This window comes from Mugil cephalus, chromosome 7 (assembly GCF_022458985.1).
Source record: "Mugil cephalus isolate CIBA_MC_2020 chromosome 7, CIBA_Mcephalus_1.1, whole genome shotgun sequence".
In the NCBI taxonomy this organism is placed as follows: domain Eukaryota; kingdom Metazoa; phylum Chordata; class Actinopteri; order Mugiliformes; family Mugilidae; genus Mugil; species Mugil cephalus.
This window is the reverse complement of record NC_061776.1, coordinates 23181781-23205616: the sequence shown is the minus strand read 5'-3', so window position 1 is coordinate 23205616 and position 23836 is coordinate 23181781. Positions and strand designations below refer to the sequence as shown.

Sequence of the window (23836 nt, the reverse complement as noted above, 5' to 3'; positions counted from 1 at the left end):
TAATTAAAATTACATTAAGGAGACTTAAGTATTTGTGAAAGTAACTCTATGACTTAACCGCCGTCATCAACGTGGGGAAGTTTAGATGCAGTAGTTTTATAACAAAACCATAAGCATTTTCCATTGAAGTATGATCAACAGTGATACAATAGGTCATTTATATCATTCATTTATCATTAAGTCATTTATTTCTCACAATAAGTCTTCTTCTTTAGAAAAACAAATCATAAACAGCAACAGGCTGACATTTCTTTATTTAACCATGTGTCAGTCATTTGGCTACATACAGTTGTAGTAGTAATAATAATTAATGTGTACATGTAATACAAATGTAAAAATGCAAAAATTGCTGCAAAATACTCATTCATATATTCCTAAAATATATATGTATATATTTTAGCTGTATAGTGCTTATGAAAAAAATATATAAGGTAGTTGACATAATCATAAGGTAGTTTTCTATTATAAGGTAGTTTGCTATTATAAGGTAGTTAGATATTAGGTAGGTAGATATTACCAAATTACAGTTGTAATGTTGTGTCATAGTCAAAATACAGATAATAACTGAAAGCATCCTTCATTTATCTTAAACACAATCAATAAGTACTTCTGCTTGTGTGTGTGCACATTTGTGTATGAGTGCATGTGTGGCAGGGGTTGCACAGTGAGATTTTTAAAAGTCGGCTGTTATGTGATGAAAGTCAAGTCCAGATGTCAACGACATCACTAATGAAATCACAGTAGAAAATAATGCTTTGCAACAATGAAATCTATATTCTTGACCTGAATACATGTGCTGAGAACAGACAGCTCACGAGCTACGTACTGTGAGCTGCAGATGTGTTTAGCCTGTAACTCAGCACCATCAATAGCATTTAACAGTACTCCACAGTGTGCTGTGAGATGGGGTAGTGCACGCAGTACTTTGAATGTCACGGTAGAATGAGCTTTGTCTTTAGTGAAGTGTTTCCACACCATTCATGAATCGCCGCTAATTCGCTGCTATGACTCACTGGGCTCCTCACCCGTCTTCCCAGAAGCGTCTGTGTTATTGCTGTCACGTGATCCGCGGCTAGTCGACGTCACGTCAGAGCAATGAAGTTGTAGTCTGCACAACCCCTAGTGTGTGTGTGTACGCTACCAGTCAAAAGTTTGGACACACTTTCTCAGTGAACTGAATTAAAAAGTGTGTCCAAACGTTTGACTGGTATGTATGTGGGTTTGGGCAGTTGGATTGATACTTATTCGAGAATGCGGTTATGAGTGAAAATTCTTCATGTTTAGAAGCGGCTGCTCGCCAGGGTGAGCATAAAGCGAGGCACTCGCAGGAATGAGGGGACTACAACGGACAGCCAGGAGAGATACGGCACTTGGGTCAGGAGGAATTTCAGGGAAGTGTAATCAGTTATACTCCGCCCTGGAAAAAAAACAGATGTGCACAACATTACGGTCGACTGTAAATGGTGGTGACTACAAACATATTAATCTTCAAAACTTTAGAAAGGTGAAGGAAATACAGATTTACCATCAACATCTCGTATCCCATAGCGCCGTGCAAGATCACAAGTCATGAGCACTTTGCCAGTCAGCGACATCAGATTTTTGTCTTTCGGGCAAAAAGAGAACCCAAAATCAACCGATGCTTTACTTTCTAAATAAGCAAGTCTTTTTAAACTACTAATTTGGGTAAGTGAGTACTTTTCAGCATTTACAGCGGCTGTAAGGTGGATCACATATTCTGCAGTACAATTCTACCTTTTGCCAGGTTGACGATGCACTTCCCGCTCAGTTCAGTGGTTTCTCCATTGACAAATGCCTCTTTGAACTGAGCAGCAGAAAAGAGAGATTTAGAATATAACTGAAGGAGTTACCATGAGGAATGATTTCATGTTAAAAAAGAGTCTACCTTCGGATCAATGCCCACTGGTGTATCCTTCTCTTGTACAAACTGAGACACCAGCTCTGTTTGTACTGCTCCGGGCCACAGGCTGACAGAAGCCACTCCCCGTCTTTTCAGCTCAACAGCCATATCCGCTGCGAGTCTGTCACACTGGAAACCAGTCACAAACAAAACAGGTTTTAAATATACTTATACACCAGACATGATGAGCATAGTATTGGATGTAATTATTTAGTGTGCGTACTGGGTTTCAATAACATAAATAAATCTGGGACTTGATGAGAATTCAACTTACTGCGGCTTTACCGACACCATAAGGCACGTTGAAGAGATACCGCAGCCCACCCATCGAGGAAATGGTCACGATTAAACCTTGACCTTGAGCCACCATCATCCGGGACGCATAAACCGAGCAAAAATAGTGACCCCTGCCAGACGAAGAAAAACAGACACAACAAACACAAGATGATGTCAAGAAATCTGTCATCAGGCACAATGACGCAGTTGTCTGACAGTGACTCAGCTTACTAGTCATTATGAAAACATACAGTACCTGAGGCCTGTGTTGTTGATAGAATCCCAAATAGATGGATCTATTTCCCAGAACTTTTTGCCCATGTTCTCAAAGATAGCCTGGAAAAATAAAATAGTTAGAGGTTTCCTGGAGCGTTATCAGTTCCGAGGGGAAGGATTCCCACTAAACTGTACGACGCAAGAAATATGTGATTTGAGAACTTTGTCTGTCTTCCGGGCTACACGCTCATTAAGTTCCTTCCAAGTCTTCACCGCATACAGTATATTTAAAGGGTCTGTGTAGACAGAGGTTGGCGAGGGCAAGTGATTTTAGCTAAAGTAGCTGTGACACCAACCTGTACTCCGGCATAGGCATTGTTAACCAGTATGTCCAGTCTGCCGTTCTGTTCACGTTTGATCTGTTCAAACAGTCCTTCAATGTCTTCATCTTTTGTAGAATCACAGATCACTGGCACACACTTTCCTCCCCTCTCCTTCACCTGCGGTGAGAATGAAGACATGACACTGAAATGCGACTACAACAACACAACAGGAGAGAAAGCACTCGCACGTCATCTGCGGCATACTCTAAGGCTCGAGGGAAGAATTTTACATTTCTGAACTTAACTGAACCCTCAAAAATATGTGGCATCCCTTCAAGCAATTGTCTTTTTAAACAGATTAATTTAACCACATTGAATTTCACCTGCGCGGCAGTTTCTTTCAGAGTCTTCTCCTGACGTCCTGTGATGTAGACGGTGGCTCCTGCCTCAGACAGCTGGAGAGCTATTCCCCTGCCAATGCCCCTGGAGGCACCAGTTACTAGACACACATAGCCAGACAGGGACATCTTCTCTGGAGAGGAATCAGCACCACACACAACGCAAGAAGGTTGAATACACCCCACGAGCTAAAAACACATGAATGAAACCTCTGTGTGGGTTAAATATCATAAGATGTTAAGAGGAAAATTTAGAAAGACTGCAAAATAGTTGCATAAATGAACGGTCACCACCCACTGTCCAAAGTTCATTGGAAATATAGAGGAGGGAGTGACTTTTTTTTTAATCTTGCACAACTACTTTATGCCTAGTCATTGTTAATCAGTGTCATGCTATCATATCATGACACAGTGATACTTAAAGTTAGGGAAGAAAAAAAGAAGAAAAAATGGGTTATGCAAACTCTCCCCAGATTCATTTGTATAAAACTCTGGACACAAGAAACCGTCACAGTGAGGCTATTGTAGTGTCATGGGAGAGGAAATACAATCACAATAAAGGTCAACTTAGGTTAAAACACACATTCGTGTCACACTTTTCTCCTTCTTCAGTTACATCATTTAATATCTCATTTCATTTCAGCAAGGACCAAATGTTCGCGCGAACGTAAATAGGGCATTAAATGAACTTTAAACCGCAATAAAAATTGAGACCATATGGTTTTAACATCGTTCATTGTTGAAACAATTGTTTGAAATCAACAGAATTCAGGCAAATGCATAAAAAACAAATAAATAAATAAAATGTTATAGCTACCGTGGATCTGGTTTATCCGGTCACGATGATAGTCTCAAGAAGTGCACAATGAACTCTCTGGGTGACGACGATGTCACGACAGTTTGTTATTGCTTTTCAGATAGCCTCGAGATACCACAATGTGCAACGCACCAGTTGGAAGGTTACCGAAACGCCCATCTACCGTAATATCGCGAGAAGACGCGGAGCGAAGCAGGATTGACCCAGGATTTACTTGCGCAAATTTCCTCCCCCGTTTCAGTTGTGCTCAGCGTCCCATACGCTCACGAAAGGTGTTGATATAATCTACTTAAAATCAAGACGTTAAAAGACAGTTCTAGCTTATTGTGGTGTAGTGGCTAAGAGTTTATGTAACGAGAGGACACAATGAGTTAAAGACGGTGTCTTGGACGTCAGATGGTCTTTGGTTTAACTCACAGCAATGCACCACACGATGGCGCCATAGACTTCTTAATTCCTTGGAAGCAAATTATCTCTTGGAATGTGCCTTTGCTGCTGTTCAGAGTTTATTGCAGCAACACAATGTTGTTACTGGGGGTCAGGGGCGTTGCTAGGCCTGCAGCTTTGAACTGGGTTAGTGCCCAGCGCTCATTGGCTTACAAGGCACTTAAAACATAAATAGAGGAGCCTTAAAACAACACACACACAAAAAAAGAGAAAAATACAGGGACTGATGCTCCTAATTGCTTCCATATGCATATACACATACATACACGCCTGTGTGGGTTAATTAGATAATGCAAATACTGTGGAATCGTTTTATTATAATCTGGTATAGGCCATTTTGTTCATTGTTCTGGTTTGATGTTAAAAGACAGGAGGAAGTATTCAAAAACTGTTGGGATGAATTGTGATTTATTTATTTTTTTGCCTGTATCACGGTCGATGCAGACCGCTGTATATTAGCTCCCGGAGTTTCCTGTCAGTCTTTTCATGCCGCTGTTAGGGCTGCCAATCTTAAACCATGATCTTCTTATTCCTGAATGAATTCCCAGCATAATGTCACCAACCATTTATAATTTTCAGTTAAGTATTTACAGTGGGACAAACAACAGAGAAAGTGTCATGTAATATAAGTAACGTTTCTAACGTTGCACTGTTTTAGTATAGTCTTTTCCAGTAGAAAACTCAGACTGAATAATTAAATTATTAGTATGTTCCTTTAAATATAATATTGTATTTAAAGGAAGAGCTGCTGTTAGAGTATTAATAATATGGCAGGAGTTCACAGAGATTCAATTTGTGGAATAATGGCGACATTGTTTCTAGAAACAGATGTGGTAGGATTTACATCCTCATCCTCTTCAGCATCCTGTAGCCTTCCACCTACATGCACTGTATGTGTAGTTATGTTCCCTACACAGTCAGTGCAGTGCCAAGAAATGTGTTTGGTGCCTCAGTGCTTTTCACAGTCATCAATAAACACCAATCGGGCATAACATTAAAACCACTGGCAGGAGAAGTAAATAACATTGACCATGTTGTGACAATTTAATGTTCTGCTGGGAAACTTATGGACCCGGCATTCATGTGGATGTCCTCAAACTTTTCCTCTCTGATCCACTATTCTCCCTACTCACCTTTTATTTATTTTTATTTGTTCATTCCATGCATAAAAGGAACAGGTGCACACATACAGAAACACTTTAGGAACAACTAAAAAAATAAAACAAGGTGTTGACATGGCCTACAAATTCACTACATCCCAAACTGATCAAGTGTCTGTGGGATGATCTGGAACGAGCCTGAGCCATAGAGGCCCCTCCCTCAACACGGAGAGAAGAGGTTGACCTTGTGTTTAAAATTGTAAAGTTTGCATAATTGCTAAACACACCAACTGCTGTTTGTTTTTGGCATCACTACTGAAGTAGTCCAGAGTTGTTATTTTACCGTAGGACAGTTTTAATGCTAAAAAGAACACAATCTGTCTTTTCATTTTTATGCTGAAGATTTGCAGATACATTTGTCCATGAGACCCAGTGGAAATACTGCACTTACCTAGTTACTGGATTGTATTATATGTGTAAAGCAGTGGCTGGCACGGAACTTTCTTCACCTTGAGCAACAGCAAAACTGAATGTTTTGTTTGGCACATCACCTATGTCACAGCAAACTCTCGTCCTCTGGTCCTCTGTTTTAAACCATGTGTATAAACGAATAAATAAATAAAGAGAGAGTAACAATGGGCTCAAATTTGATAAAGGGATTAGTTCTGTTAGAACGGGCCTTTCCTCACTCGGCAGAATCTTGAGAAGGCAATCCGTGCATTCATCAGTTCAAGACTGTACTGGACTGTAATGCCCTTTACATGGGCCTCAGCTCGTCTTCAATTTCAACTGGTTCAGCACGCTGCCTGATATTTAACAAGCATATCTGGATGTGTACACATAACCCCTGTGCTGTCGACACTCCGCTGACTTCCAGTTAGTTTTAAAATGTGAACTTCTGTTGTTTGTTGTTAATGCCATTAATGGCCTGGCTCCCTCATATTTGTCAGAGATTATACCTGTGACAGGGCCCTGCGCTCTTCGGGTCAGCAGCTCCTAAGATTGAGTGGGTTGATTGTTCTTCTGTCGTCGCTGCTCTCTGACTGAAACAAACCGCCCCCCAACATTCACGTCACTACTGCTCTCAGACTTTTTAAATCAAAGCTGAAGACCGACTTTTTTGGATTGGCATTCAATTCTGTAGGTTAAGTTCAAATCTTGCAGCACTGTAGCACTTTCCAATTGTGTTTTTAAGTGTCGTTTTATGGGTTTGTTGTAAAGCATTTTGGGTACCTTTTGGTTATTGTGGTTTGGTTATTCAGACAAAATTTGTTTTCTTAAAACATTCCATCCAAGTTCCTGGAAACTCAGTTGAATCATTTACTCATGGCTGTCTGCCAGCGAAGATAAAATTCTGTGTGATTTCACAATCTGAAATAATAACCGGGAATCAGTTTAAATCATTGATACCATTGTTGATCTGGAGATGGGGTAAGAATACTGAATAATGTTTGCCAGCTGGTACTTTGACCCTGGTAGATTTTTGTGCGTGGAATGTCACCTGAGAATAAATAATGGAATGGCAACCTTGTTGCTATTTGAAATAGACCAGAAGATCAAATGTAATTTAACAATAATGGCTTCACATTTATTCATTTACAAAACCAGTGTCTTTATATACTGTAGTGTGTAAACATTTAGTACATCTTAGTTGTTCCAATGTTTGTCCTTTTCCAGTAAGCTCCACTCCCACTTATTGATCATTCAGTGGTTTATAAAAAGCAGCGCCGCTGTCAACACAAGAGGGAAGTTGCATGATCAAGACGATCAACCCAATGGCTGACGGCTCTTGCTTCGTTCTGGTTCCCCTCCTGCTCACCTGTGTCTTTCATGCTGCTGGCAGCAGAGTTGGTAAGGAGCACTGTTCGTGTGCATAACCTCGACTCAGTGTAATAGTCAGTGATGATTGTTCTGTGTTTTCTCAGTCTCTCAGATAGTCCGCCAGATTCCAAATTCCGAGGTGGAGGATGTCCTTTCAAAGCTCCCGGTGAGTTCCACAAACGCTGTGAGAAACACGAGCAAGATTAAAAGTGATATAATGCTGTCTCTTTACATGTTTTATCCCAGATAACCATACCAGAAGGATTTGATCCCAAGAATGTGAATATAACAGTATGTAATGAGCACTTTTCATTGTACTATGTTCATTCTATTGTTGTTGTCGCTTATATATAACAAGAGAAATCTACTTTTTGTATTTACTTCTATTAATGCTAATCTTTTGTTTGATTACAGACAATTCACATCAAAACATGTACTGGTAAGTGATTCTTTGCACCCAAAGACAAAAGTAATTAAATACCAAATACAGCGACAAGAAGGGAAATTTGGAAGTGAATAAGTAAAGGTTATAGTGAGCCAAAACAACAAAATTGTGTCATTTCCACGCACGTATGGACCTAGCCGTAGCTTCAGTGTAAAGACTCCCATTGTACATGGTTTAATAGCTATGGAGGATATGCCATAACACTAAATACTTTTCTTTATCAGGCATGAAAGAACAACTGGTGCTGCTGGACAAGCAACTTCGGCAGGCTTTTCTTCACAACAGCCAGCTAGGTAAGTTCACACCCTTCGCGGACACCGGTGCTGGTGGCCTTAATGACGGTGTGATAAACTGTAATCTGCACTCTGTTTTACAGATAGAGAGGCTATCGGGTTGAGGAGGGATGTCCGACTTCTGAAAGCGCAGCTTGCTGCATGCAGCTCCGCGGGCTCGGCTGTTACTGGCTGTGAGATTCCAAATCCTGGTTTACGTGTGTGGAGCATGTGGAGATGATTTACACGAGCATGTGTTGACATGTAGTGTGATTTCTTCACAGCGCATCAAGCCCTCTTGCTGGACAAAATGAGAGAGCTGCTGGACACGGCTGATAATGATGCATTTCTCAGTAAGTTTACTTGAATTTAACTTTAACTGCTTTCGATGCTTGTTTGTTGGGAACTAATCAAAAATTTCTTTCTAGTTCTGAAAACCATGGCACTCAGCAGAGAAGTGAAGAGTTTAGAGGATAAGGTCAAACTTCTCAATTCTACCGAATCTGCTACTGTGGTCGTAGGTGAGATGTTTACTGTTTTTCTGCTGCGTATGCAGTATGTGTTTCCACCTAAAAATCTTTGTCCTTGGCTCCAGTTGACTGATATCTCCTGTCTAAACTTGTGTCCCACAGAGCTGCAGAGGCTGATACAAGAAAAGACCAGAGAACTGTATGAGAAGAGGCAACAAATTGAAAGAAACCCCACAAACTCAACCATCAGTATGTGTATTTATCGCTTTAAACAGAAGAAGATGTCTACGCTTTTAGAATCTGTGCAATATGAGCACCTCTAAGAAGTAGCGAGTGGTTAGTTGATTGTTATTTGTGTGTGTTCAGTTCTTCAGATAATCTCACTGCAAAATCAGATCTTTGATGTACAGCAGAAAGGACCCTGGACAGGAGAAACTGGTCTTCAGTCTGAAAGGAGAATTCAGGGTAATCTGTTGTATCTGTTGAATCTGTGTACCTGCATATTAAGATATGGAAGTAGCCTGTTCACGATTCAGGCAGAAGAAATGACACATTCTTTCTTTTAGAAATAAAAGGATCAATTTATAAATTACCCAATTTAGTACAATGAACTGTACCAATCAGCCACAACATTAAATCACCCCTAAACCTAACCCAACAGCAATGACACTGACGTAAAGAACAGCACGAGGTGTTGACCTGGCCTCCAAATTCACTAGATCCCAAACTGATATCAGAGACTCCAGCTCTGCCCCTACGACAGACATGGTAGAAATGTTGAAGTCTGAGGTGTACACAGTGAATATGATAGTCAATCAATCAATCAATCAATCAATCAATCAATCAATCAATCAATCAACCATGATGCAGCCATCCTTCAACTTTTGCACCTCCTCAGAACTGATTTTCACCTTCGCCTCTTTCAGCCGGACCACGTAGAGTCCAGTGTCAGCTTCATGTTCATACATACAGTACACACACCTACTTAGCAATATGTCTGTGAAGGTTTTCACTCATCCAGCTCGTGGTATATTCAAAAAGCTTTTAGAAGAGGCAATTGGACCTGCAAATCCAGTTTTTGGATACACCTACTTAGCAGTTGAAAAGTTTAAGTTAATTCCCTAGCAGCAGTCACTCTTGTACTGTGTCTTTTATGTCTTGAATACATTGCCTTCATAAATCATTTGCTGCCCATTTACTTTTTTCTTCTAATAATTTCCTGCAGATCTACAGAAGCAACTCAACCTGAAGCTCCGTTTGCTGCAAGGCAGTGGGTCCCCCAGCTTACTTAGTAAGTAGGCTAATGTCTCTATCTACCAATATTCCCTTTGTAGTTTACAATGTCAAATGCTTCTGACGCAACACTTCCTGTTCTCCAGTGCTGGAGCTCATTAGTGTGCAGAGTGAGATTACAACGATTCAGAAGATGATCAGTGTCCACACTGAAGATTTCAGAGCCAAAGCTGCCCGTGAGTACTTTGTGTTTAGAGCATATGTTGCGATGCAGATCCTGACGTCTTTGCATCGTACTGAAAATGTGGAGCTGCACGGATTCACTCTTTTTTCTTTTTCAGAAATCCAAAGGCAATGGAGTCAAAGGATGGACCTCCTTCAAAGGAAGATTATGCAGTTGAATCGCGAGAAGCATAACGCAGAACTTAGTACGTGCACAACTGAACAATATGCAGTTTTGTGTAGTTGTGTTTATTGAAACATTAACTTCTGTACTGTGCTGACTCCAAAAATCTCTGGCTCCCAACAGCCTTCATTTCGAAAACTTATTCCATGAGCTATTAAATCAATAATTTCAATTAATAAAGTCATCACAAATAGGCAAAGAGAGCTACGTTTGAGGACAAAGCTGTTATAGTCAGATCCAACCAAGATATGGTCACTTCTGCTCCTCTAAAAATTGTGACGGCCAAATGCCAAACTGGAGGATTCAGAAGAGCAGTCCACATACAAATGAGTCATGTAACCAGGGCTACATGTGTCTTTTATATGTAATCTATACATCTTTTCTCTTTCTGCAGCCAAGGAGATTTTGCGTCTGCAGAGCGAGGTGGATCAGTTTGCGGCGTTAATGGCGAACATCAACAAGACATCTGATCTCAAAATTACAGGTGAATGACCCTATAACTGTACGAAACTTCATGTCCCTAAAATAATTATGGCAAGTCACACGTACTTCTCTTGGCAAAACAAAGGTAAAAAAAGGTGTTAACGGATTTTTATCCCCCTTTTTCCTCTTAGAGCTCAGAGCTTTGTTGGAGCAAGCGAAGAAGCGGCAACGCGTTTTAGAGCAGCAGCTCGAGGAAGCCGATGATGTCCATGCCCAACTGAGTGAGTCATAAAGCGCAGTCTGACTGATCCCAATAGTTGCCAGTGGATTTAAAGTCTTGACAGATTTAAAATGTTATGTGTCCTGCGCAATAAGAAAACAACCAAGCACTCATACGTGACATAAATCGTCTCCGGAATTCAAAGTTCAACCCGGCCAACAAGCCTTTTCTTTTTTCCCTTGACCAGTCATTAAAATCATCGGAATAATGGAAGAGGTTAAAGACCACGCCGCATCAACAGGCCAAGCCACCAGTGAGTCCCCTTCTACTTATTCTGTTGTTAAGATGACACACGAGTGAAACCCGAATGCATTCTGTTATAACATTCTTGCACTAAATCTAGGCTTCATGAAGGCTACGGTATTCAGTATTTGTACCTAATGAACTGGCAACTGACAGAAAAAGCATTTATTTTCCAAGGGCCAGCAATAAACATGTACATCAAGGAAAGACAAATGTATGTCACAAAATGATCCTCTCATTTATTCCATTGTTATTTTCTGTGTGCACATGTCCTGACCATCAGCTCTTGCCGCTCTGCTTCAAACCATAAAAAAGGAATATGCCAAAGCTCAGACTGACATAAAAGGTGCGTTCTCATGTGCAGCATTCTTGTGAACTGTTCCTAGCATGACTTCAGTTTTGATAACCAGACTTGTTCTCATGCAACAGATCTGCAGAGGAGACTGCAACTGACGACTGCAAAGTGTTCTGGACTTGAAAGAACATATGAAGGTGAGCTTGAAATGTGGATTCAGCTGAAACGCCCCACGACTCGTGTTGCAGTTTCATTTTTGACTTGGACTTGCCTGTTTCTGTCAGATGTGAAGACCGAATTTGAACGTAAGATTGCAGACCTGAACCAAACTGAAGACTCCGAAGCAGCGCTCGGTGAGTCACGTCGAAGTGGAGCTTAAAACTCCTCCATTTTGTTCTCTGAAAGTCTGCATCGTATTTACAGTCTGTGATTTATTTGTTTATTTTTTCTGACTCAGTTCTGTATGTGATACATCTGCAAGCTGAGATAAAGGCTTTGATTAAACAGATCTCTTCCTCAACTGACCCCGAAAGGATCTCAGGTCAGGCTCTGCTCACGGTGATTCCACTTCCCAGTTTATTCAAACAAGTTTGAACACACTTTGTGTGAAAGTGAAAAAAAGAGCTGTATATCTCCTCTTTGGATCAGGTTGACAACATGCATTAGATGTGTCTTTCTGCTTCTCTCCAACTGTAGAGCTGCAGAAGAAAATTAAGATTATTGAAGATAAACTGAAGACCAGGACTGAAGACATAGAGAGATTGATTCCCAGCCCGACAATAAGTGAGCCTGTTGATGTAACTGTGTGATGGTTTCAGTCGTTTTGTCATATTGTTTTTAAGAGAAGCCCAGTTTCTCTTTGTCTGAATTACCAAATCCATTCCTCTGGTAAACATCCCCTTTGACTCACTGTGTATTAGCAGTGACTGAGTGCTTTCATGTTTAACAGTCAGAGTACTGCAAGTTAACTTAAGGGGACTTATCTGGGACTTACTTGTAGTTCCTGAAGTATGCTAAATTTGGAGTTGACATAATGGGAGTAAATGTAAAACCAAGGAGATTCTGTGCTGATTCCAGATTGATTCCAACAATGTCTGAGAGACAGTTATGCTCAGGAACAACAAGTCTCATTGCCTTTTTAATATTTTTTGTTTGTTTTAGTTTTAACAATCATTGAGCGTTTCAATGAGTTGTTGGACCTGCAGGATAAAACCGGCAATATGACCAGCCTTGAGGATGTGGAAGGTTAATCTTATTTACTTTATTGATATATATTTTTTTAATAATTTATAGTATCTACATTATTGATATTATCTAATATACATTAATGACTGTTTGCTTTTTCCACAGATTACCTGGATGGACTGGATGGCCTTCTAACTGAAATACACAGCGATGATGGACAACACATAGGTCAGAGTCTTGTGAAGCATTCTCTGTAGTCTTATTACACATTTATCTCTTGTAGCAAACTGCAACTCTGACTTTTCTGTTGTGCTGTGCTTCAGTGGTGAAAATCTTGATGCTGCAGAGTCAGGTGGATTACCTGCAGAGGCTGCTGTCAGATTACAGCAATACATCACAACCTGGCTACTCACGCACCGGTAAGTATATCCAACAAATCAAGTTAAACGTACAAACGAGCTTCTTTGTGTTTTAACTTTTGTGTTTTGTCTCAGAGCTTACAGGCAAGCTAAAGGATTCGAGGGAGGAGCTGCAGAAATATCTCACTCAGTTGAGTGGGAAGAACAGGACAAATTCCAGATTAAGTAAATAATAAGGCAACATTGGTGCTGACACTCATCATTGTGAGATTTCTTTGAAACTTCATCCAGTCTGTCCCTTTTGTGCTCTTCAGTTTTGACAGTCACTGATATATACAGCCAACTCAAGAGACTAGAAAGGGAAAAGCCTGCCGATAATTCGTCAACGAAAGGTTTGACGACCGAAGACGACATTTTAGTTGCAGATCTGAAGCAAGAACTTGAGAGAACAAAAGCGGAGCACTCTCGTTCTCTGGCTGAGATCCAAAGTAAGTTGTTGACCCTTCACTAATTATGAATATCTGACTACTGGGACTAAAATCAGGGTGAAAATAAGAGTGCCCCAAAAGAGACATTTGCCATAACTTCCTCTTGTGTACAACAGAGCTGCAGAAAAAATTGCAACTACAGACCAAAGAATGTTCTGGACTAGAAGAAATATATGAGCGTGAGTTGTAAATCTGACTTCACCTAAAAATGTATGATTACATTGTTTTTTTCTGTGCTGATTTCAATTCATATGTGTTTCTTATTAGGGGCAAAAACTGAATTTGAACTGAAAATTGCAGAACTGAACAAAACGGATGATTGGAAGGTAGCACTCAGTGAGTAACACTACAGTCCATCTGAAGTTCCTGTTTTATGATATGGGGGTGTCTTCTGCTCACTTCTTCTATTTTGTAGTTTGAGAATGATAAACTGTGATATTCTCTGATGTTTGTCTGTTTCAGTTTTGAATGTGATAAATCTGCATGATGAAATTGTGGCTTTGACGAATGAGGTCTCTACCTCCGAAGATAGAGAAACGATAACTGGTGAGTCACAACACTCATGGTCAGTGGACTGAATCAACAGCGCTTTCGGTTATTTAAAATAGATGCTGGATACCACAAACTTCATGAAGATGAGATGTATTACAAAACTGTTAAAATACATTCATTTTCACTAGTGTACCTACAGAACTGATGAGTAAGTAAAACCATTTATACATTCATTCATTATCTGTAACCACTTGTCTGGAGGGTTGCAGCTGTACCCAGAGAGAACACACCCAGACACAGGGAGAACATGCAAAGTCCAGACCAGAAAGGTTGTTGAATTCGAACCCAGAACCTTCTTGCTGTGAGGCATCAGTGCCAACCATCTGTACCGCCCCACACTCAATTGTAAAGTGCTTTGAGCGTCTGTGATAAGGCCCTATATAAAACCAAGGCATCGTTATTATTATTATTATTATTATTATTAATATAATTATATGACAATTTAGTTTTTTTTAATTATTTCTAAAAAAAAAAAAAGGGATGTGCAACAGAAATTACATAGATTTAAAGGTACAGTGTAGCCCATTTGTCTCCCCCTGTTGGTGGTGAAATTAATTACAAAGCGTGTGTTGACGCTTACTTTGGCTAACAGTGTCAGTCCCTAAGTCTCCTATTTCTCTCCATTAGAAAAGTCACACCAGTTGTATTCTGTGTTTGTCCACAATTTTCATCCCTCCTCAGAACATCAAGGCTGTTTTTATCTGACGCATCACAAACCTTTCTTACACATTTTCAATGGAATCTGGCGTCCCTCTTTAGCTCTGCCGATCATTGCAGGTCGGCATAAAGGGCATTACAGAGACCATTTAGAAATCTGCTATATGGTAGTCATCTGTCAGGGATTTGAATGTAAAAGACATTCATTTCTATTGAATATATCCACTGTAGAGGTATAATCACTCATCTAGAGGTGTTACTGAAACATCTTGGACAAAAATGTGAGAAAGGTTATATAACTTTATATTGTCTGATTTTGCACTTCCCTCACCAAACTTTTTAAACACTTGTTGGAACAGCAGATGACTCTTAAATTTAAGCTCTATAACTGTTTCTGTGTATACCCACAGAGCTGCGAAAACAGCTGGCGAAGAAGCAAGAAGAACTGAACTCCAAGACTGAAGACATAGAGAGGCTGATTCCCAACCCAAATATAAGTGAGTGCACAGTGATATGCTTTGGTCATTAGGGTCATGATCGACTGTACCACCAAGACTTCCTACAATGTAGGAAATTGTTATCCACATCATTTACAGTGTGTGTCTGACCTACAGTATGTTTGTGTCTGTGAGCAGGTGAACATATGGCAATATGGCCTCAGTGAACATGTCCTGTTTGGATTTTAAGTCTGTTTCTGTCTGCGTCTCAGTCTGTAGCTTTAGGATCTTTAACTAAGATGTCTAATAGCTGAATAATAAATAAAGAGGCTACACTCACAATAGCCTGCTAGTGACGGCATGTTTGTTTGTTTCAGCAAAAATCATTGAGCTGCAAAAGGAGATATTGGTACTTCAGAGCGAGGATACCAACGGGACTGCTGGCAGCTACATAATAGGTATTGCAATCGATTAAAAAGTATCCATTCAGAGTGACTTCTTTGAGAAATAAAATCTACAGTAAATACCATTTCCTTCTTTTTTTTCCAGTGCTGCAAAGCCAGTTGGACAACCTCATCGGTGAACTAGGTGACAGGAGGCACAAAAACATAAAACTGAGTGAGTGAAAGAAACGTGAGCATGTGGTATCGGTGGTTCTGTCGCAGTATCTGTTGTAAGAGATTATATGTATTTGGCCCTCAGTGCTGAAAATCTTGACGCTGCAGAGTCAGGTGAAGCACCTGCAGAGACTGCTTTCAAACTCCCAGACGTTAGCAAGCGGCAGGATAACACGTAAGTATCTCTTGCTCATTTTACTGCTAGTCCTGAGAGTGACTTTGGAAATGGCACAGAGGCAGCTGTTGTCTGACCGCTGAGATTATGAGTTGCTCCTAGCGTGGCACACATGTTAGAGGAAAGGATAGTGGGTGTTCATTTGCCAGCCGTAACATTAGCAGGACATACTGCACCGTAACATGATGGCGAGGCTAAGACTGTAATAATGTATCTTGAGTGTATCTTGTTCTCCTGCTCATGACTTCTAAATGTTCTCTGAATTCTCTAAAATTGCCTCAGAGCTCACAAATGACCTTCGAAGCACGATGAAAGAGCTGGAGGGTAATGTCAGCGAGCTGAAGAAGAAGAACAAGGACAATGCTGATCTCAGTAAGTAAAGAAGGAACATGGTGTCTGCCATCTGTCAAAAGGAAATAGTTTTAAACATTTCATGTGTTCCTCAGTTTTGAGCATCACCAATCTGCAAATCCAACTCAGAGAGCTTGAGAAAGAAAAGGAAACTGAGGGCCAAACCAGTGCCGCTACAATTTCCAGTGAGTGTGTAAAGCTTTCTTCTTTTCATCACTGTGGCGTTCCCTCCAGCTGAACCACACCTTACTGTCTCTAGGGCTGAGGAAACAGCTGTCCATTAAAGTGGAGGAGTACTCTCGTGACCAGGTGGTGATTCAAGGTTAGTTCAGTCCCGGCATGTGCAGGTTTTTGCACTAAAAAAGAAAGATTATGTTGATCTAAATAGTTTTTTTGTTTTTTGTTTTTTTTTCAACTAGAGCTGCGGGAAAAACTGAACCAGACTGAATCAGAGTGTTCTGATTCTGAGCACAAAATTAAAGGTGAGTGTCGTCTCTGCTGTCCCCGGCTAGACCTAGGAAATCATGCTGTCATAACAGAAATGTTTTCTTGTAGATTTACAGACCAGCCTGGATGCCAAACTCGGCGAACTGCAGTCCAAATCTGACACTATTACTTCCCTCAGTAAGTGATGAAGCTGCATTTGTAAAACAGCTTGTACTGTATTACTTTTATAAAATGTAACTACTGATGCCATTCAACATTCCCTTCTCGCCCATGTGGAAGTGGAAGTCTTGATTAACGCACATAAATTACATTAGAAATGTGGAAAACGTTGAGAGAGAAGGATTTTAGGAAGTATGTAATGTTTTATTTTATTTTCATTTACATTAAAGAAATAATCAAGGAGTTGATATTTTGTCACCTACTCACATTGATCGTCAAATTTGAGCACTGAATATGTGCTTCATGTAGGACACATGTACAGATGTTGGATGTGCAATATTTTCACAAGGAAATACCCTTCATTTGGATTTTCCCAGCTCTTCAGATTTCCACATTAAATGTGCAAGTGGAGGGACTAAAGAAGCAGCTACAAAACACTGTATCGAAATCCAAGGTTGACGGTGAGTGGGTTTCGTTTTCGATTCAACTTAGTCATGGACACACGTCTTAGCAGTGAGGCCTACAATGCTTTGCCTTTGGTTTACAGAGCTTCAGAAACTATTGGATGAAAAGAATGCAGAATTGGAACAAAAAACACAAGAGCTGAAAGAAAGAAGTGCTCAACCCCAAAGATGTGAGTATGGGACAATTAATGGACCCACTGACAGATTTAAAACCAGGCCTACGGTGAAAATACATTGTTATGATTGTTTAAACCTTCTATCAGTTCTACAGATTATTGCAATACAAACAGAGATTGAGAAACTGGTTACCGCGGCAGCAAATGAATCAGATTTCGCTAAGCTTGAAGGTGAGTGTCTGAAACATGCACTGATCAGCCATAACATTAAAGCACTGATGATCTTATTACGGTTTCCTCTGGGAAACCTTGGTCCTGGCAGTTATGTGGACGTCACTTTGATACTTACCACCCCAAGCATATACAAATGGTATGGCAATGATAAAGGGGGTCTCCAGTTCTGTTCCTTCCTGGGTCCACTTTTGGTAGATACAGACCACTGCAGACTTATCACACCCCACCAGAGCTGCAGTTTTGGAGATGCCCTGACCCCTCTGACCCAGTCTTCTAGCTGTCAACCTGTGGCCCTTAACAAAATCGCCTCAATCCAATTTTGTCCATTTTTCTACTTTGAGGACAAAATGTTCACTTACTGTTCACTTACTGCCTAATATATCACGCCCACTGACTGTCATAATAACCCCATAATCAGTGTTATTCACTTTACCAACGGTTAGGACCTTTCGTAATCTTATGGTGGATCTGTGTATCTTGACTGCACACACACACACACAACTCTAAAACAATGTCACTGAATAAGCTTCATTAAAAAAAAAAAAACGTTAGAATTATCTCTTGTCTGCAGCGCTGCAAGCCCATCTTAAGGAATTGATCGGCGGGATTCAAGATGAAAAGGATGAAAATACTAAACTGAGTGAGTCACCTTCAAATCAGTTGTTTCCGTTGCTGTTTACTGTGCTCCCATACCCTGTAAATTAATCTAAAACAACCTTTCCTCTGTTAGTGTTTACGATCTTGGCTCAACGAGATGAAATAGCTGGTCTGAAGAAACAAGAAAGCCAATTAAAGGCAGACGAAGAGAAAATTAAAGGTGGGTAGCAGTGGGCAATCAAAAATGATTCATAACTGTGTTTTTGTTTGCTTGTTTTTTTTACATATTTTAAAGACATGAAACATCCCCTTTGTCTTTTTTGAAGCTCTGGAGAAGGAAGTGGAGGACTACAGAAAGGAGATTAAAAAAAAGAAAAGTTTGCTTGATTTGAGAGATGCAAAGATTGCTGAACTAAGTGAGTGGTTTTTTCTCCTCTCCGGTTTCAACAAAAAGATTACTGGGTTATCAAATAGCATCAGAGCAGTAAAAGTGGCCTTGCTTTGTCTGTTTGTTTAGCGGCTCAGATTAGGGCACTTAATGGAAAAATCAGACCTTTGGAAGAAGAAATATCAGACCTCAAAGAGACGTATGCTGAGACCCTTGCAGGTAAAGAACGGTGTTTGTAAAGAACAAAATGTCATGTTGCAAACTCACATACTGATTTGACGGTTCTGTTTTCCATTGATCCCTAAACTGTTTTCAGAGGTTCAAGGAAAACTCAATTTGACGAAAAGGCAACTTCAAGACAGTGAACTGCAACTGAAGAATGCTGACGCAAAGAATTTTAACTTGAGTATGAACCCACCCTTTATTTGCTGACGTTTCACTCTGTGTCATTTCTTTTACTCTGGCACAAAGTAACATTCTGTCTGTGCCTCTGCTAGTAATGGAGATCACTGATCTGAGGGCACAGGTGAAAAAGGCAAAGAAGGAGGGAACCAAAGCTGCTAGGAAAACCATCAGTGGTTCGTCATGTGGCTTTTTTCTATAGTTGTAACTGACATATTGTTAAAAAGAATCTATTGAGTTGACTCACTTATTTGTGGTCTTTTTTTCTATTGTCAGATCTGGAGCAACAACTACAAGCACAACAAACTGAGAGCGAAAAGCTTGAAAGCAGAGCTAAAGGTTGGTATTATTATGCCTCTTGCAAAGGTAGTTTGACGTTTTGTCACATAAATCAATTTGCTTTCTGAAGTGGCTGCAGACAGTTACTATTAAGCTCAGCTCAGCTCAGCACAAAGACTAGAGATGGAGAAAATCATTCAAATCTGAAGCCATATGGAAGGATTTTGAGCATGAGCAGAAGCTGATAATTCCTTGTAAATCTGCAACATGTTGTTTGTATGTTTTCAGATGATACACGTGAAATAAAACATGCTGTCATTTTGAACGTTTGAATAAGCCTGGAGCTGTAGGCAAAGTCAGGCAGTGTCAAGGTGGTGATGACTGAAGCCACCACACTGAACTTCAAAACAAACAAAGGAATCACTGGTTTCCATTGTGGATGCTAAGCTGAGCTAACAGCCAGGGGCTTTATACACCGATCTGTCAGGAGAAGTGAATAACATTGACCATCTTGTGACAGGATAGTGTTCTGCTGGGAAGCTTCTGGACCTGGCATTCATTCATGTGGGTGTTACTTACACATGGTAGCGCCCACCTAGACCAGACCAGACACCCTCACACCATAGCAACGACACTCCTTGATGGCAGGTCACAAGATGATGATGACCTGGACTCCAAATTCACTAGATCACAGAGGCCCCTCCCCTCAGCCCGTATTCGCCTTTGGATTCACAAGGGAGACCTAATATTAGATCATAACGTTAGCCTGATTTGTGCATTTAAATGACAATCTTCTCATCTAACACACATAAAGTGAAAGTCTTTTCCTCTAAAACTTGACATTTTTTATTCTGTCTCAATGTTTCACCCACCCCTCTTGTTCAGCCTTAGAGCAGGAAGTCAGCAAACTGAAAACGTGCTGCACTGATTCCAACACCCAGTGTCAAGGTGAGATCCTCACCCTCGCCTGGTTATCATTTTAGACATATCCCTGCATGTGAGACCCACAGAGTCATTTGAATATTTCATCAAACAGACTTGCAAAGCCAACTGCAGCAGAAGCAGCAGGATGCAGGTCGCCTGCAGCAGCAGCTGGCTAAGAAGGATGCCGACCTGGAGCAGCTGCAGCGGGAGGTTGAAGAGCAGACCCGGGAGAATAAGAAACTACAAGACAGATTCACCAGTAAGTTCAACCACCTGCACGGACGCACAAAATAAAGTAATCATACTGCAGTAAAGGAAAGACAACAGCTAATTTAAAGCAAGCACTGCGAAGGTGGATCTTTTATTTTTGAAATCCAGTGTCATCGGATGTTGTTTTTGAATTATGCTTTGATCTGATCCAGATTTACAGAGACAACTGATACAGAATATGGACACCAATGATGAACTACAGCAGCAGCTGAGGGACAAGGATGTCAAAATCAACGAGCTGGAGCAGGAGTTACAAAACCAGACCGGGGAGAATTACCAACTGCAGGACGATTACAACAGTACTTATTCAGTATAATAGAGGAACGGTAGTAGTTGATGTTGTGACTTTTGGTAAAAATCTATTAATCATGCTGTCTTCTTGTGTTCCAATGCTAGACCTGCACAATGAGAAGATCCAACTTGAGGAAAAAATACAAGGTAATTATTAGTTCATTTCAACAATATGTGATTGTAAGGCTGTATTGTCACCCGTAAAAAAAAAAAAAAAAAAAAAAAATTAAAATAAAAAAAAAACCTGTCCTTCCCTCAGATCTCCAGAAGAAACTGGAAGAAAAGAGTAATGCAGATGATGAAACCATCCATGCCAGTGAGTGAAAAACAAAAGCTCTTTGAATTTCTTGGGATTTTCAACACTTTGTGTACTTTAAAAGGGCCACTCTTGCAGTTGTATACATTAAGGTGTGTTGTCACAGTCCTGCAATCCTGCTAAGTTGTGCAACGTTTTTGTTGACTCTGGAGGGCTTGTGTCAAGTCTGGAAATGTCTGTTTTTTTAACGGTCTAATGCTGCATTCAGTACACCTCATAAGTAGAAAATCTGGCTCATATTCAAAATAGACATATTTGATGTGAAAGGGAAAAAAGCACACAACTCGCTTACATTGCTGCTCTTACGGACTAATAAACGATCGCACAGCCTAACTAATTCTACAATGTGGTATCACCTAGTAGGAAAATCCAAGTTTTGGTGGCGTTGCACTTCATTTCTTTTACCCAGTCAGAGAACAAAAATTCTGTTTCCAATTACCGTTAAATGCAGCAAACAGAAATATATTACTCATATTAGTAAATGCAGAATCCACTGGTTTTGGGTATGGATCCTTTTTAATTACCTCTGCTTCAGTTTTGTTTTTAACTGCCTTTTATGGTTAAATATACATGTGTTACATACCAGGTCGCCCAAGAACTACTTTAAAGTTTAAACGTATCTTTTTCATAAATATGATATAAAAGATAGGCTACATTTAAATCTACATTTCTCTAATCACAGCAAAGATGACCTTGGATCCAGACACCGCTCATCCAAGGATAATTTTATCTGCTGGTAACACTGAGATATCCACCACGGATGACATTCAAGGCGTCCCTGACAGTCCAGGACGGTTTGATGTGACCCTCGGTGTCCTTGGTGCCACTGGCTACTTATCTGGCAGGCATTATTGGGAGGTGTCTGTAGCTGGGAAGAATTGTTTCCACGTTGGGATGGCCAGCGAATCCGCTCCAAGGAAGGGGTCGCTGAGTTTCAAACCTGTGAATGGTTACTGGACTATACTCCTGAACAAACAGGGCCAGTATAAAGCTCTTGACAGGAGGCCGGTCACTATTCAAACTGTAACGCAACCCGTTACACTGGGAATCCTGCTGGACTACAAGAAGGGACAGGTCTCTTTCTATGATGCCAGTGCCCGAGCTCATTTGTACTCTTTTAGAGGTCAGAAGTTTACAGACAGAATCTACCCATTCGTCAACTTTTGTGTCGAGGTTAACAATCTAAGACCATTGATTTTGCTTCCCCCCGGATCAGTTGACTGGATAAAATAGGGAAAACATGAAATTGTGTTTAGTCCTACATGTCTCTGTAGTCCTCCTGCAGGTTTACTTGCTCACTGTCAAAGGATTCAGACAATAAAACAAATATACAATGTGTTGTTTATTTTTGTCCATGTCATCCCATGTGTGTTAATCACCACTACAGAAAAAAATAAGCCTGTTACTTTTCTTACATCCAGATGTAAATGCAAATGAGTTGTGAAACTGCAATTTCACACATGTATATAAAAAAGCAAATAGTATGATCAGCCCAGGAGAAACTGTAAAAAAAACAGTAGGTATTAAATGAACACCTATCTGAAACTCTTAACCATCAACAACAGTCTCATCCCAATTACACAAACATTTCTCCGAAGAGAAGCATCTCACACCATCAATATGCACATCCACAGGTGAACACCAGTCAGTCTCTTCCCGCTGTGCCAGCCACGCTCCTGTAAAAGTGGGCCACAAACACAGGGTCCCGCTCCTCCAGCATGTGCAGGAAGTGATTCCTTTCCTCTTCTCCCCAGGACTCAAACCACTGGGTCCATAGGCGCAGCTGGCATTCGAAGATGTTTGGTAGTCTGTCTTTAACCTTGGACGAGAAGACCGAGCATCAGTTACATGTTAGAAATGACATCAATTCTTGCTCGAATGTAGAGTTTACAGGTGACAGTGCGGAAAGTACCTCAAGAGTACTGAGTGAATCTAACAGAGTGCACACTTTCCCCGGAACAGCTTTCCCCAAAAGGTCCTGCAGGAACCGCTCTCTCTGAGAGGCGATCCAGCCCTGGAACCAGCTCAGGACACACCGCTGCTCCTGGAGGGTCACATAGGAGATGGGCTCCGGCTCCCTAACTTGACCTGCACTCGGAGAGGCGCAGGACAGGTTCTCGAGGCTGAGGGGGCTGGCTACGGGCCGGGGCGCCGACGGAAAGTCATTGGGGCTGGGAGATGAGAAACCAGTCCAGGCATGCGTTGCCATGTCTTCTGGTCCCTCTGGAGCCTCTGTGGGACCTCTGAATCCGGAGCTGTGAGTGCTCCACAAGTCTGCGGATGGGAGTCTGTGGCTGTCAGTGGGCAGCTGCTGACCAGAGCCTTGACTGATGTGACTGAACCACGACATCTCTGAAATCTTTTTATTTTTCCGCCAGAAAAAAAAAAAAAAAAAAAAAAAGCCGCCTACTCCTGTACAGTAGGTCAATGACAGACACCAACTGCGGAGACAGAATCCTCTGGTCTGTGTAACGTTAACATGTAGCTTAGCTCAACCTTTTATCCAACCAAGACAGAGTATATTAGTACCCTTAGCATATAGGCATGTGAGCACCCATCTTTTTTAAAACACGAATCACCTTGTAGTCGACATTTTTGAAACGCAGCAAAAATGAAGAGGAGTCGCGTTAATCCGCAGCTAACGCACACATATATATAGAGACACAGGAAGTGGCCGCAGCAATTAGCCTGGTCGTACAGGACGTCAGGCTTGCGCAGATTTTGCGCAGGATTTGTCATTTA

At 40.8% G+C, this 23836-nt stretch overlaps 3 protein-coding genes across 4 annotated transcripts; 1 reads left to right on the top strand and 2 right to left on the bottom strand.

Moving 5' to 3' along the window:
* Window positions 1-236: 236 nt before the first annotated feature.
* Window positions 237-4116, bottom strand: dhrs1 (dehydrogenase/reductase (SDR family) member 1). 2 transcript variants are annotated; one of them, XM_047589185.1, is made up of 9 exons: window positions 3952-4116; window positions 3120-3268; window positions 2770-2913; window positions 2454-2533; window positions 2196-2328; window positions 1907-2050; window positions 1756-1825; window positions 1526-1606; window positions 237-1417 (listed from the first exon to the last, which is right to left on the bottom strand). In XM_047589185.1, exons 2-9 carry the CDS (start codon window positions 3261-3263, stop codon window positions 1281-1283), a joined length of 933 nt encoding a protein of 310 aa, XP_047445141.1. In that variant the 5' UTR covers window positions 3264-3268; window positions 3952-4116; the 3' UTR covers window positions 237-1280. The 2 variants fall into 2 exon arrangements, with proteins under 2 accessions (XP_047445141.1, XP_047445142.1); XM_047589186.1 differs by having other exon boundaries at window positions 3120-3323; window positions 3952-4103.
* A 3126-nt stretch (window positions 4117-7242) lies between these two features.
* si:ch211-14a17.10 (centromere-associated protein E) lies at window positions 7243-22430 on the top strand. Its single transcript, XM_047590452.1, has 54 exons — window positions 7243-7349; window positions 7424-7485; window positions 7566-7610; window positions 7734-7758; window positions 7989-8057; window positions 8141-8230; window positions 8321-8389; window positions 8465-8557; window positions 8669-8755; window positions 8873-8971; window positions 9732-9797; window positions 9886-9975; window positions 10081-10167; window positions 10540-10629; window positions 10760-10849; window positions 11036-11101; window positions 11375-11437; window positions 11521-11583; window positions 11671-11739; window positions 11844-11927; window positions 12083-12169; window positions 12548-12631; window positions 12737-12799; window positions 12895-12990; window positions 13066-13155; window positions 13245-13418; window positions 13535-13597; window positions 13686-13754; window positions 13881-13964; window positions 15038-15124; window positions 15442-15522; window positions 15614-15682; window positions 15767-15856; window positions 16139-16228; window positions 16303-16392; window positions 16467-16529; window positions 16627-16689; window positions 16763-16831; window positions 17191-17274; window positions 17361-17447; window positions 17541-17624; window positions 18199-18267; window positions 18358-18444; window positions 18551-18640; window positions 18742-18831; window positions 18929-19018; window positions 19110-19190; window positions 19291-19353; window positions 20179-20241; window positions 20330-20476; window positions 20640-20786; window positions 20884-20925; window positions 21038-21094; window positions 21777-22430. Exons 1-54 carry the CDS (start codon window positions 7253-7255, stop codon window positions 22325-22327), a joined length of 4848 nt encoding a protein of 1615 aa, XP_047446408.1. The 5' UTR covers window positions 7243-7252; the 3' UTR covers window positions 22328-22430.
* Window positions 22424-23799, bottom strand: c7h14orf119 (chromosome 7 C14orf119 homolog). Its single transcript, XM_047590453.1, has 2 exons — window positions 23007-23799; window positions 22424-22913 (listed from the first exon to the last, which is right to left on the bottom strand). Exons 1-2 carry the CDS (start codon window positions 23442-23444, stop codon window positions 22740-22742), a joined length of 612 nt encoding a protein of 203 aa, XP_047446409.1. The 5' UTR covers window positions 23445-23799; the 3' UTR covers window positions 22424-22739.
* Between the last annotated feature and the right edge of the window lie 37 nt (window positions 23800-23836).